Source organism: Schistocerca cancellata, chromosome 5, assembly GCF_023864275.1.
Source record: "Schistocerca cancellata isolate TAMUIC-IGC-003103 chromosome 5, iqSchCanc2.1, whole genome shotgun sequence".
NCBI classification, from domain to species: domain Eukaryota; kingdom Metazoa; phylum Arthropoda; class Insecta; order Orthoptera; family Acrididae; genus Schistocerca; species Schistocerca cancellata.
Genome location: NC_064630.1, coordinates 76,470,345 through 76,484,484, shown reverse-complemented (window position 1 = coordinate 76,484,484; position 14,140 = coordinate 76,470,345). Strand labels below are relative to the sequence as shown.

Genomic DNA, 14,140 nt, shown 5'->3' with positions numbered 1-14,140 from the left:
CAACTGAGATGCTTAATCTTGCTGAACTGAGATGCTTAATCTTGCTTGACCCAGTGGTTAGCATAGCTGTCCGAGAAACCATATTTCCAACAACATATTCACCCATTTTACGTAATTATCGAAGCCTATTGTAAGAACCTGAAAGAGTCCCTTATGATGTGTGTAAAATTGTCATTGAGACCATCTTCAGTGATCTGATATGATGATGGAAGCAGTAGCTGAATACAAACAAGTAAATGTAGAATTATTTAGAGGAGCTGACAGTTTCCAGAATTTTGGGGGGGGAGGGGGGAGAAAGTGGTTTGCTCGTAGCTGTATTGTCACTCAATCACGTAACCAGCATTCATGAATGGACTATCTTCAGTTATATTGTGATATAATAAAATATATGACAACCCTAATCACCATTAAGCATCATATGGAAACCTGAGTTGAATTGACATGTTGGTTTGTGAGATTGTGCTTAATAGTGATTATGCGTTGTCATAAATTTGATTAAGCTGTCACAGTGTGCCTGAGGATTGTATGCATGAATGAAACTGGTTGCATAATGAAGTGACTATCCATCTGTGTGCAAACTACAGTTTTTCAAAAATTGTAGAATTCATCCTTCGCAACATTCACATCTTCGCTTCACTCGCCCTTTGTTGCAAATTACGAAGATTGTTCGAAAAGTTCTTGGAATCACCGCGGCAGGTCAGCACTAGCGCAACGAGTAACATGATATTCATTGGACTGTTGCCTGTAAACACTTGCCATGTCAGTGCTCTTGGAAGAGAGCTATGGCGATGACATGGCTCTGTTGTTATTCCTGCGTGGTGATTTGCGAAGATGGAAAAATTAGGGATTCGAGCAGTGATTAACTACTTCGTAAAGAAAGATATGAAAGCAAAGGACATTCATGCCGATTCCCAAAATACACTAGGGGACTCTGCTCCTCCATATTCAACTGTTGCCAAGTGGACAAATGAATTTAAATTTGGTTGTGAGAGCTTAAATGATGGTCTGCGCAGTGGTCGGCCAAGATGTGTCATTACTCCAGAAATCGTTGCAGAAGTGCACAAAATGGTCATGGAGAATCGCTGATTGACAATGCGTGAAACTGCTCACACTTGTCATATATCATTTGAAAGGGTATATCACATTTTAACTGAAGAATTAGAAATGAAAAAAATTAACTGCAAGATAGGTGCTGCAACTCTTGATGCTGGATCGAAAATGCATGAGAATGGATGTATCGGAGCAATATTTTTTGTGCCGTATTGTGAACACAGGTGAAACATGGGTGCACTACTATACCCCAGAGACAAAACGGCAGTCAAAACAGTGGAAACATGGTGATTCTCTGCCAGGATGCGAAGGGGATTCTGTTTGTAGATTCTCCCCCCACTGGGAAAACAATTACTGGAGAATACTATACTAACCTTCTGGACAAATTGCAACAAAAAATGTGAAAAAGGCCAGGTTTAGCAAGGAGGAAAGTCCTCTTCCAACAAGACAATGCGCACCTGCACGCGTGCCATCGCCATGGCAAAATTACTCGAAGAAACACACACACACACACACACACACACACACACACACACACATACACATATTTACATTTACGTACATATCTAACTATATCTACAACTATCAAAATCTTAAACATAGCAGAAATAGTTCCTCCCATCAAAGGTTAGCCCTACAGTGGGAGCAGGAGATTATTGCCATCAGCAAACACAAAGAATGATGCTCTACAAATGCATGGTCCAGTCTCATTAATGTCAGTCACCTATGTCTGATGTAAGTATCCAATAACCACTCACAGATGGCAGGTGGCAGTACTAACAGTGGAGAGTATATGAAGCATGTCGGATGGATGTGGTAATCAGTGCAATCATTCCTGTAATATGGAAACAGTGATCAGCCAAAAGGGCATGATCATTGGCTTTCAAGCCAAGTGTGGAAGCATTTCTCAAGTGGCTGTGTTTGTAAACTGTTCCCATACCATGTGTTTAGAGTATACTGTGCGTTGCAAAGTGGAACTACAAAAAACCAGCGCCGAGAAAACTGATACACCATGGGCCATAGATGTGTATGGGTGACTAGGTGTGAAACTGTTGAGCAACTGATTGTCCAGATGAACCAAGGGACTGCCAACAATGTCTCCTCAGTGACTGTTCAGCGAATTTTGCTGTTTATTGGCCTCCACACAGGCGACTGGTTCATGCATCCATGCTGACGCTGTTTGTCGGCAATGAAGGCTGAAATTTCCCTGCAAGTACTGCAAATGGATGTCCACTAAGTGGTTCATTAGAACGGTCTAGACCGAAGGAGGGAACATTATGGCCTGGGAATGTTTCTGTGGCATTCCGCGTGTGACGTCATTCTGGAAGGCACAGTGTATCAGTTTGTATTTCCTCAGTACAATGCCACCTACGAGCACAGTGTGTCACACAGCTTGCAGTGTAAATGTGTGGTTCAAAGAGTACCGGGATGAGTTTACTGTACTCCTCCGACCACAAAACTCCCCAGATTTAAACCCAGTCCATAATCTGTAGGACCACCTCAACCAGGCCATGTGCAGCATAGAACCTCATTGCTAGCCATGGCAGTGGAGTAAACGTGGCTCCACATTGCTGTTGTACCTCGCAGAACCTCATTGATTCTCTTTCCACAAGTGTCTCAGTGACTTGCACAGCAAAAGGTTGTTATTCAGTGTTTTGACAGGTGGCGACATTAATGTCCCTGGACAGTCTGTAAGAACAGTGCAGTAAAGTCTTTATAAGTGCCTTTTTGTCCTTTCTTAAATTACAGTCCATATAAGTCCTTATTTTTGTCTTGACAATTATCGTCAAACTTAAAAATCAGTTAACTTGTCGAAGTTAAAAAGGTGAAAAGACTCCTTGTATAGGTCAAAGGCCAAAGCAGCTATGAGGGTCACTCGACAGAATGACGTGCAGGGCGAGAGGGGTAAAGCTATCCCCGCCTCACTCACATAGAATACGGTGAGGGTATAATTAAGTGAGGGTATAATTAACTTGACAGAATGACGTGCAGGGCGAGAGGGGTAAAGCTATCCCCGCCTCACTCACATAGAATACAGTGAGGGTATAATTAACCTGCAGTATTGGCAACTGACACTGTTTGTGGTATGTTAGCTGATTACTGCAGTGCTGGTAGTAGGAGATACTGTATATTGGCAGTAATGGAAATGGATGTGGAATTCTTAACCAAATATTACACGTGTAACAAGAAAATGTTTGTGGCAAAGTATCAGTCTGTGATTTATCGGCCATCTCAACTTGTAACACGTGTTTATGGAAACACTGCAGAACAGGTGTGCTTCTTATTAAAATTATGATTAAAATGCCTGGAAAGTGTGCGTTGAGCGAACTGTGGCCGCAACAAGATTAAACTATGACTAGTGCCATTGAAAAACATGCACGAAGGAAAGATTTGCATAAAGAACATTGATATAGCGATGATGGGAGAAGTGGCATTAAACGCCCATACAAAAGGTAAGTGTTGTTTCAGGTTATATGTAACTAGAGTAGAATGAATTGACTTGACATGTTTAAATTACGTGTTACACATTAACTCGTGAGTGTGTTGTTAATACACTCAATTTGTACCTACTCGGACAATGATTGTTGTTTAGCATCCGAGTATTAAAATTTATCGGAAGGAAGAGGTATAAGTGAAACAGGTGATTAATGATAAAACATAGGGTGAAAGATTAGTCTGCAATCACGATCAGTCGAAATCATGAAAATATACTAGGGAGATGAAGTACTTTATAATCAAAGGAATAACAAGAAAAGTAAACAAGTGAGATAAATTACTTGGACACTGTAATTCACGGGTGTGCGCCACCCACGTTTCGCAGAACTTGTAATTTTGCAAGCACTGATGTCATATAGGTGACACAAAGACATAGAATTCTCATAGCAAGATGCTCATTCAAATTCAATATGGGCATATGCTGCATTGTTTCTTGGCAGCTATCAAGACCCACTGAAGGTGGAACTAGGTCACATGGTGGGAGACCTGTGCCGCCGGCAGATCTAAAGTGGTTAAAGGTCCACAATATTTATTTTGCAAACTCAGTATGAACTGTGAAGATCCATCCATAAGAGACACTTATTTTCAAATATGTCTGAGCCAAAACAGTTCTTCAGTTATCATCATCTCTCCCTGCCCTTGCTCCTTCCCCTGTGCCTCTTCCCCCCCACCCCCCTCTCGGTATCCTTGCTTATGTCAGTCTGACTACCATCCTGATTTCTGGTCTATCTCACAGTTTTGTTCCTCCTCCTTTTCTTACCTCACCTTACCTCACCTTTTCACGTCTTTGGTTCCCATTTAGTGTTTGTTCTCCCCCTCTAAAATTTGTCTCCGCTGTGGAACCACTTCGGTCTGAAAAGTGCAAATTTTTCTTATTAATACCTTGTGTCTTGTTATTTTCTTGTTAAGAAATGGGATAAATGGTTTTGTCAGGAGACAAAATTGACCTATATGCTTATCGGTGTTTAATTGATATCATAACTATGTTAACAGTAATGTTTCTGATATTTACAGCTGTACCAAGAACAACTTTTTGATCTTCTGGCTCCCATGCGATGTGTTGTCGATATTAGGGAAGATGGAAGAACTATAAAAATACCTAATTTGACAGAAGTTCCAGTGACGGACTTCGAAGGCACTGTTGCAGCCCTCGTACAGGTATAGGCTACATGATTTTTTTTCTTACTTTCCTAATTCTTCTTTTGAGGGTTAGTGTATATAACACCAGCTTGGAAATGGTTCTTTCCATTACCAAGATATAAAAGTTTTTTGTATTTAAACTCTTTTGACATTGTCAGGCAATGTAATTGGAGAAAATCATTTCTCTGCCTCTGTGTAGAAATTTATGAATCACTTAAAAAATACTTTAAAAAAAAATTCACACATATGCAAATATTAGGCTTAAAGTAAATCTTGAGTGCTTACAGCTTAGCTTTCTTCTTAATTTTGTGTACTAACACCATTTATTCATTAGGGATCATCATGTCGAGCAACTGGAGCGACAGCAATGAATGCACATTCAAGCAGGAGTCATGCAATTTTCACCATAAGCATTCATCAACAACAAAGTGACAATGTGTAAGTCTCATTGATCAACTAATTCACTATTTTGAATGCTGTGAAATTGGCATGAACATCTACCCAGCATATAATCTTCATTAAGGAAAACAGAAATTTAACTGTACTGGGTATCTTCAGTTCTGATAGACGTGATAATAAACTCGTGAAAAGAAAAAAAGGTGTACATACTAAACTATCATTTAAAACACTATATGTGAGGATTACCAATATACCATCTGGAATTCACTACAGGTGTGTCCCTCTCATCCTAGAGTCGGAGTGATCACAGTTTCCTATAAATTCTATCCATCGCTTCTCCTAGGAATGATCTAATAGTTCAAAAAGCTAGTTTCCTATAAATTCTATCCATCACTTCTTCTAGGAATGATCTAATAGTTCAAAAAGCTAGGGTAATATCATTGTTTTGTGTGTGTGTGTGTGTGTGTGTGTGTGTGTGTGTGTGTGTGTGTGTGTGTGTGTGAAACCTTGTTCTCAGGGCGTCTAGAATCCAGCACGCATTGGTCTATCGATTGTTCATATGATTTTGAAACGCATACCTGTTGGTTTTTGAACACATTCTAAGTTTATATCTGAACGAATCATAGGTTGATTTTTGAGTATATGCATAGTGTATGTGTTGTGTCTGCCAGAATAATTCCCGTCATGTCTAGAAATAAAAAACTTCCCTGTAGACAAAAGCGGACAGGGATACAGGAGCTTTGCCAGATAAACCCGAACTGATGAATGCCAATCGCTGTTTGTATATGTTGTTCACTGGGTGTGCGAATGATAAGCATTATTATAATTATTAGTGAAATCCATAGATTCAGACTACCAGAGTACAAATAAACAACTAACAAGAATAACAGGTAAGAAAGATTACATACTGTCTTCTCGGTGCATACAGTAAGAATGAAATTTTGAGAGAAAATATTTGCTGAGTTGCTGTACTGCTAAGGGCCAGTTTCACAGTTCCCGGTTAGTGGCCACTTTAGTCCTGTGCATGGAAGAGGGCAGAAAACGTGTTGTACAAACATGTAATAACTCTAACCAGAGAATAAACACAGGATACTGAACCAGTGATAGTGAAATTAACTGGAGAATAAGTTTTGACAGTGGCAGGAATACACAAGTATTTGCCCTGGTTTGGAAAAATTGTAGCGCTCTCTCTCGCGCTCTCGCTCTCTCTCTCGCTCTCTCTCTCGTGTGTGTGTGTGTGTGTGTGTGTGTGTGTGTGTGTGTGTGTGTGTGTGTGTAACATTTTGCCTCGTACTGGCCAGCAACTATATCGCTTACTAATTAATTTTTTCAATAAAATTAAAGTTGATAAGGTATAAGTCCTGGTCTAGCCACAAGTTGTCTGTAGTGTTTTAAACTCTGGTACTTCCTTGTGACTGTTTCGACAGTTGATCTCTAATATTGTAATAGTCTTAACTAGTAGGATCATATACAAATATTTTAGAGCCCTGTGCAGCAAAGTTGATGGGGTAGAAAATTGTCTTTGTCATTGTGTGTGACTGTCTTTGTTGCTTAGGGGGAGTTGGACCATCCTATCCCGACAATGTTAAATTTAGTGACTTGGCTTCCCTATATTCCAGGAACCACTACAGCCATTGACATGAAACTGTTACAGGACATTAAACTGTGTGCTCTGTGTCTTCTGAACTAAAATAATTGCATTTCAGCCATTGCTTTCGGAAATAAAATTTTTTGATTACACGGTTAAAATTTCGTGTACTTTTTTGTACATTTTCGTAAATAATTTTAATTAGACACAGCATTATGATCTTCTTTTAGTTCAGTAGACTCAGGATATGTATGTTATTACTCCCTGAAAATTTGAATACTCTACTCGAAGTGCTTTATGAGATTTAGGGAAAAAATGCAACAGAAAATATAAATTTTCAGGAACGGCTTCTAAAGTTTCAAAAGACTGAAACCCAATTAATATATTCTTAATTTTTTTTATTTTTAGTCATTCAGAAGCACCCTGCACCATACTTCGTATCATCCTCTTGATCTTTTTCAAAGTTTTTTCTTCTTTCTGGACTCGTTAGTGGCCACCTGTGCTGCATATTCTGGCTCATCAATGTGAACCTTGTCCATCCGTTCAAGTTCTCTGATGCAGTTTGCACCAGGATTAATTTCCATATGCTGTAGCACTTTCACCCTACCAATGTTGCCATCATTAAAAGCAATAACAGCATCACTGACCTCACACTTTAGTGTCTTCATTCCAACAAAAACATTTTTTGGTATGCGAGTCCATATAAGATTATTGAACGACTCACTGGGATTTTGAGTCTGACCATGCAGACACTTCTTCAGTAATTCAGGATTTGCCAGGTCTCTGTAAACAGGTTTTATGACATCCATGACTGCTGCTGGGATGGAATGTTTATGGCTGTATGAACTGTTTGAGTACTGGGCATTGCAGTAATTGCACCATGAATCAGGTCCAGGAGGCCTTCATCAGTTGACAGTCTGTGGAAGAAGGTTGCCCATACTGCCTGCTTCATTTTCAACACATCCTCAATGTTATTTCTAATGGTCATCCCATAACAGTGCTGTAGTTCATCAATCATTTTGTCTGCCAGCCTGCCTTTTATGGTTTTACCATCAGAAAGTTCCTTGTCTCTCAAACTTTTTCAACTTCCTCAACTTGGTGCCCATCCTCTTCTGTACATAACATTTATAACACAGCAATCATCAGCCTTCTATATAAAAAAAATACTGATTATATTAGATCTTGAAGTAATGCACATACAAATTTTAACGTTTTCAACTGATGTAGATTATATTTTTTAAAATAAAATAAAATGGAGAGCTGAGACCATATATATAATCATTTTATTTGGAAAATTGCAAATTTAGTAATGAGATAAAAATCTGAAAACGTGAAATTTTTTTTCTGTTCTAACTCCCCTTAATGCATCCCTGAACTGTTTACAGGGATCTTACAGGTTTGCGTTGTTGTGCAAGCCTCGGAAGTCACAACCTAAAACTAGCAAAGGTCTTCAGCTCTGCCAAAAACCAGAGACCCATGATCAGTTCTAAAAAATGTGTTAACCTCTGCTAAAGCACCATAACTAAGAATGGTTTTGAAACTGTCTGCCATTTTTCAGAAATTTTGATATTGACCACAATCTGTAACTGGTTGCAATTTGCGCTTCCCGTCACGTCTTAGATGGTCTGTGCAACTTGTTATATCCGTTGTTGCCATTTCCTTAAAGGGTACCACTATTTGTTGTGTATTCAAACTAAAGATGATTAATGCACTTGTTTCGACCCAAAATACAATGTTCAGTGGTTTCCAGCAGAACTGTTTCACCTCTGTTAAAGTTCATGGTCAGTTTAACAGCATTTGGTACTTGATGGTAAGCTAATATAAAGATCTAGGTGGCAGGCCTGCAGCTTGATCAACTTTGCTATTGGGACGATATCTGAAACTGTACGTTGCCAGCTTCAGAATTCAACAAAGTATAATTACTGAATAAGATTGCAATTTGTTACAAATACTACAACCACCCAAAGGAATGGTAGGATGGCATATAACATAAGAACAAAAGGTGTTCATTAATAAGCCAACATATTGCAATGTCTGTGGTACAAATGACAAGTAGCTTGTTCCATTTACTGTAAGCTGTTAAATAATCATCAAGCAAATTGTTTTTCTCGCAGTTTAGAACTTATAACTGCCACGGGAACATCTGCTGTGTGTGAGCGACTAATTTCCTACAATAAGCAGTGGAAAGAATAATTTATCATAATTTTATCTATTTTGTAACTCATTTGTTTGTGAGTGAGTAAGAACATTTTATGTACACCAGCAACAGCAAACATTAATAAGGGTATGGTGAGATGGATGTTAATTGAACTGAAGACTGCAGTGGTTAGGTCCGCAGAAGGTAGGGGATTTGACAGTGGAAAGTCCACTATGGAATAACTTCATGAAAAGGATAGATCACTCCCCACCATATGCAGGAGATGTTGAGTTGCAGACAGGCTCAGTGAAAAGACTACTATACATTTAAACCACAGTTGTCACGTGTGTGACATGGACTTCTGTGAAAGTGTGTGTGTGTGTGTGTGTGTGTGTGTGTGTGTGTGTGTGTGTGTGTGTGTGTGGTTTTTCCCATTCAGAAGATGGCCTTTTGGTTGAAAACTTTATTGTTTAGCAGTCTTTGTATTGTTTGTGTCTGCGACTTGATGTCTCCTCTGTATGGTGAGAAGCAATTTATCCTGCTATCCCGAATAGAGCATACAGTGAAATAATCATGATGAACAGACAAATTTTATTTATTTAAATATCCTTTTTTAAATAAGTTGTTAGTGTTATTTTTATCATGTTTTCCAGAATTTATTCATATAAACCTTTATTCATGCAAGTGTTACATGAATACTCTGAGAACTCAAATGAGAGTGGCGATCACCTACTGATGATACAGATGTAAACACTCCCTTTCCCTCACCCCGTTGGCTTGTCACATCATACATGATATCTACATTTATTTACATACTCGACAAGCCACTGTATGGTGGATGGCAGGAAGTACCTTGTACCGCCGGTGTTCATTGCCTTTCCTGCTGCACTCACAAATTGTGAGGGGGAAAAACAACTGCCCATATAAGTCGTAATTTCGCGTACCTTGTCTTCATGGTCCTTATGCGAAAAGTACATGGGTGGCAGTAGGATCAGTCAGCAGTCAGCTTCAAATGCCAGTTCTCTAAACTTTATTAATAGCATTTTGCGAAAAGATGTGCGTGTTGATAATGCCTACTAGTAACAAATCTAGCAGCATGCCTCTGAATTGCTTTGATGTCTTCCTTCCCCACCCATTCCTTTACTGGCACTCACATGCCATGACAATTGGAGTGGTGGGGGAATGGCCGCTGGATGCTAGATGTAAACTCTGATCCATCTGCACTCTTGTGGCCTGCATCTGGTATGCAAGTCACCCTCGGCCAACACTGTAATTTTAGTTCGCTGAGTGCTGGGTCCCAAGCTCTCTTAGAGGGTGAACCCAGTATCCCTGCTCATCAGCCCAACAGCCACTCGTATTTCAATAGCCTCCTTCAGAACACAGTCCCAAAATGACAAGGTCTGTCTTAGCAGTTCAGTTTCTTCATACTTCATGGAGTCCCCTGTAGCCATGCAGTGTTGTGGATCCCCAGATATTGTTGTTTGTGTAAGTTCATTGTCTCTTCTGTGTTCCTTGCATCTATCTTAGATTGTCCCTACAGTCTCCCAAATATACACCTTACCGCATCTACACAGCATGTGGTAAACGCCTGGTTTATGGAGCACAGTCATTTCACCGTGTCTAATAGACACAGTTTCCCGGAGGTGGACAGAATACAAATTTAAAGTTACATCAGTCCAGGATTGTGCCAATTTTGTAAGATACTTCGCCGGTGTAAGACAGATATGCCACTATCTTCTGCTCATCATTGTTTTCTGTCTACTGGGCTTGTACTTTTTACCTGAAAGCACGTTGAATTTGTCTCTCGTTGTATCCATCCTTCTTGAAAACATGCTTAACGTGGTTAAGCTGTCTTTATAGGCTTCCTTTATCCAATATTGCACAGGCCCTGTGTACATAGCATAGCCTCACACTGTGAAGGATGACGCCAACTGGCAGCCTGTAGATACTAATCAGTGTGGGTGGCTTTCCTGTACACACATTGTCCTATAGTCCCGTCCATTCTGCGATTGACTCCATGGTGAATTTGATACTGGGGTGCAGTGTGTTTAGACATTAGAGGAACTCCTCAAGTCTTTCATTCCTATGTGGCCACACTACCAATGTGGCATCAAAATATCTGAAAAAGCATGTAGGCTTCAGTGCAGCTGTTTCCAGAGCTTTCTCTTCGCAGTCCTCCACAAACAAGTTTGCTATAAGTGATGACAGAGGGCTTCCCATGGCGACACCATTAGTTTTTTCATAATAGTCACCACTGAACAGAGATAATTCTAGATGCGAGGACAAATTCGAAGAGATTAGTGATTGTTAGGTTGAATTTCTGTCTCATCAACTTCAGGAAATCAGCATGGGGCACTCTGGTGAAGAGGGATACCACATTAAAGCCCACCATAAGGTCCTGGTCATAGAGATGTAGTTCTTGCACCTGTTGAATGAAATGTAGAGAGTTCGTGATGTGGTGCTGACATTTACTGACATAAGGGCTTAATACTGACATTAAATATTTGGCCAGCTAGGCTGTTGGTGTGCCTATATTACTGACAATAGGACACAGGTCATTCCCAACCTTTATTTATTTTTTATTTACTCGCCAAGTTCCGTAGGACCAAATTGAGGAGCAAATCTCCAAGGTCATGGAATGTGTCAGTACATGAAATTAAAACATGAAAGTAATAACAGATAAAAATAAAATGTTTATGCACCCGAAAAAATCAGTCCATAAGTTTAAGTAACCGTAATCAACAATACAATAATAATCAGCTTAAGTTTTCAAGGAAACTCTTCAGTTCTGATTTGAAAGCGCGTGGATTACTGCTAAGATTTTTGAATTCGAGTGGTAGCTTATTGAAAATGGATGCAGCAATATACTGCACACTTTTTTGCACAACTGTTAAGGAAGTCCGATTCAAATGCAGGTTTGATTTCTGCCGATATTAACCGAGTGAAAGCTGCTTAATCTTGGGAATAAGCTAATATTGCTTACAAGAAATGTCATTATTGAAAATATATATATATATATATATATATATATATATATATATATATATATATATATATATATAATGAGGGAAACATTCCGCGTGGGAAAAATATATTTGTATATTTAAAAGAAAGATGATGAGACTTACCAAACAAAAGCACTGGCAGGTCGATAGACACACAAACAAACACAAACATACACACAAAATTCTAGCTTTCGCAACCAACGGTTGCCTCGTCAGGAAAGAGGGAAGGAGAAGGAAAGACAAAAGGATATGGGTTTTAAGGGAGAGGGTAAGGAGTCATTCCAATCCCAGGAGCGGAAAGACTTACCTTAGGGGGAAAAAAGGACAGGTATACAGTCGCGCGCGCACACACACACATATCCATCCACACATACACAGACACAAGACACTCCTTCCCTCTTTCCTGACGAGGCAACCGTTGGTTGCGAAAGCTAGAATTTTGTGTGTATGTTTGTGTTTGTTTGTGTGTCTATCGACCTGCCAGCGCTTTTGTTTGGTAAGTCTCATCATCTTTCTTTTAAATATATATATATATATATATATATATATATATATATATATATATAAAGAAAGATGATGTGACTTACCAAACGAAAGTGCTGGCAGGTCGATAGACACACAAACATCCACACAGTATGCTTGTGTCTGTGTATGTGCGGATGGATATGTGTGTGTGTGTGTGTGCGCGCGCGAGTGTATACCTGTCCTTTTTTTCCCCCTAAGGTAAGTCTTTCCGCTCCCGGGATTGGAATGACTCCTTACCCTCTCCCTTAAAACCCACATCCTTTCGTCTTTCACTCTCCTTCCCTCTTTCCTGATGAAGCAACCGTTTGTTGCGAAAGCTTGAATTTTGTGTCTATCGACCTGCCAGCACTTTTGTTTGGTAAGTCACATCATAACCAACGGTTGCCTCGTCAGGAAAGACGGAAGGAGAGGGAAAGATGAAAGGATTTGGGTTTTAAGGGAGAGGGTAAGGAGTCATTCCAATCCCGGGAGTGGAAAGACTTACCTTAGGGGGAAAAAAGGACGGGTATACACACACACACACACACACACACACACACACACACACACACACACACACAAGCAGTGATATGTCTGCTTGTGTCTGTATATGTGTGGATGGATATGGTGTGTGTGCGAGTGTAAACCCGTCCTTTTTTCCCGCTAAGGTAAGTCTTTCCATTCCCGGGATTGGAATGACTCCTTACCCTGTCCCTTAAAACCCAAATCCTTTCGTCTTTCCCTCTCCTTCCCTCTTTCCTGACGAGGCAACCGTTGGTTGCGAAAGCTAGAATTTTGTGTGTATGTTTGTGTATGTTTGTGTTTGTTTGTGTGTCTATCGACGTGCCAGCGCTTTCGTTTGGTAAGTCACATCATCTTTGTTTTTAGATATATTTTTTCCCACGTGGAATGTTTCCTTCTATTTTTATATATATATATATAAATGTATATGCGGATGGATATGTGTGTGTTGCGCGAGTGTATACCTGTCCTTTTTTCCCCGTAAGGTAAGTCTTTCCGCTCCCGGGATTGGAATGACTCCTTACCCTCTCCCTTAAAACCCACATCCTTCCCTCTTCCCTCTCCTTCTCTCTCCTTCCCTCTTTCCTGACGAAGCAACCGTTATGTTGCGAAAGCTTGAATTTTTGGGAAGAGTTACCCCAAAATATAATACCAAATGACACAAGCGAATGAAAATAAACAACGTAGACTAATTTTCGTGTCGGATGATCACACTCTTCTGATAGCGTTCGAATAGTAAAATTGGCAGTATTAAGTCTTTGAACAAGATCCTGAATGTGGGCTTTCCACGACAGCCTACTATCTATCTGAACACCTAGAAATTTGAACTGTTCAGTGTCACTAATCACATTTCCTTTCTGTGAAATTAAAATGTCAGGTTTTGTTGAATTGTGTGTTAGAAACTGTAAAAACTGTGTCTTACTGTGATTTAGCATTAGTTTATTTTCTACAAGCCGTGAACTTAGTCATGTGCTGCACTATTCGAAACTGAGCTAATGTTGCACACAACATCCTTTACTGCCAAACTAGTGTCACCAGCAAACAGAAATATTTTAGAGTTACCCGTAATGCTAGAGGGCAAAGTACCCCACTCAGACCCCAAATCACAGCCGTTATCAACATTGTGAATAATGACCTTTTGCTGCCTGTTGCTAAAGTAAGAGGTGAACCAATTGTGATCTACTCCCCATATTCCGTAATGGTCTAACTTCTGGAGCAATATTTTGTGATAAACACAATCAAATGCCTTAGTTAAATCAAAAAATATGCCAAGCGTTCGAAACCTTTTGTTTAGCCCAT

General features: G+C 39.7%; 1 protein-coding gene across 1 annotated transcript in view; it reads left to right on the top strand.

The window, feature by feature from the left end:
* LOC126187646 (chromosome-associated kinesin KIF4A) overlaps positions 1-14,140 on the top strand; it is a 280,963-nt gene that overhangs the window by 141,951 nt on the left and 124,872 nt on the right. Inside the window, exons 4-5 of the mRNA XM_049928846.1 lie at positions 4,561-4,704; positions 5,021-5,124. Of these exons, the coding sequence (XP_049784803.1) occupies positions 4,561-4,704; positions 5,021-5,124 (248 nt within the window). The remainder of the gene's footprint in view (positions 1-4,560; positions 4,705-5,020; positions 5,125-14,140) is intronic.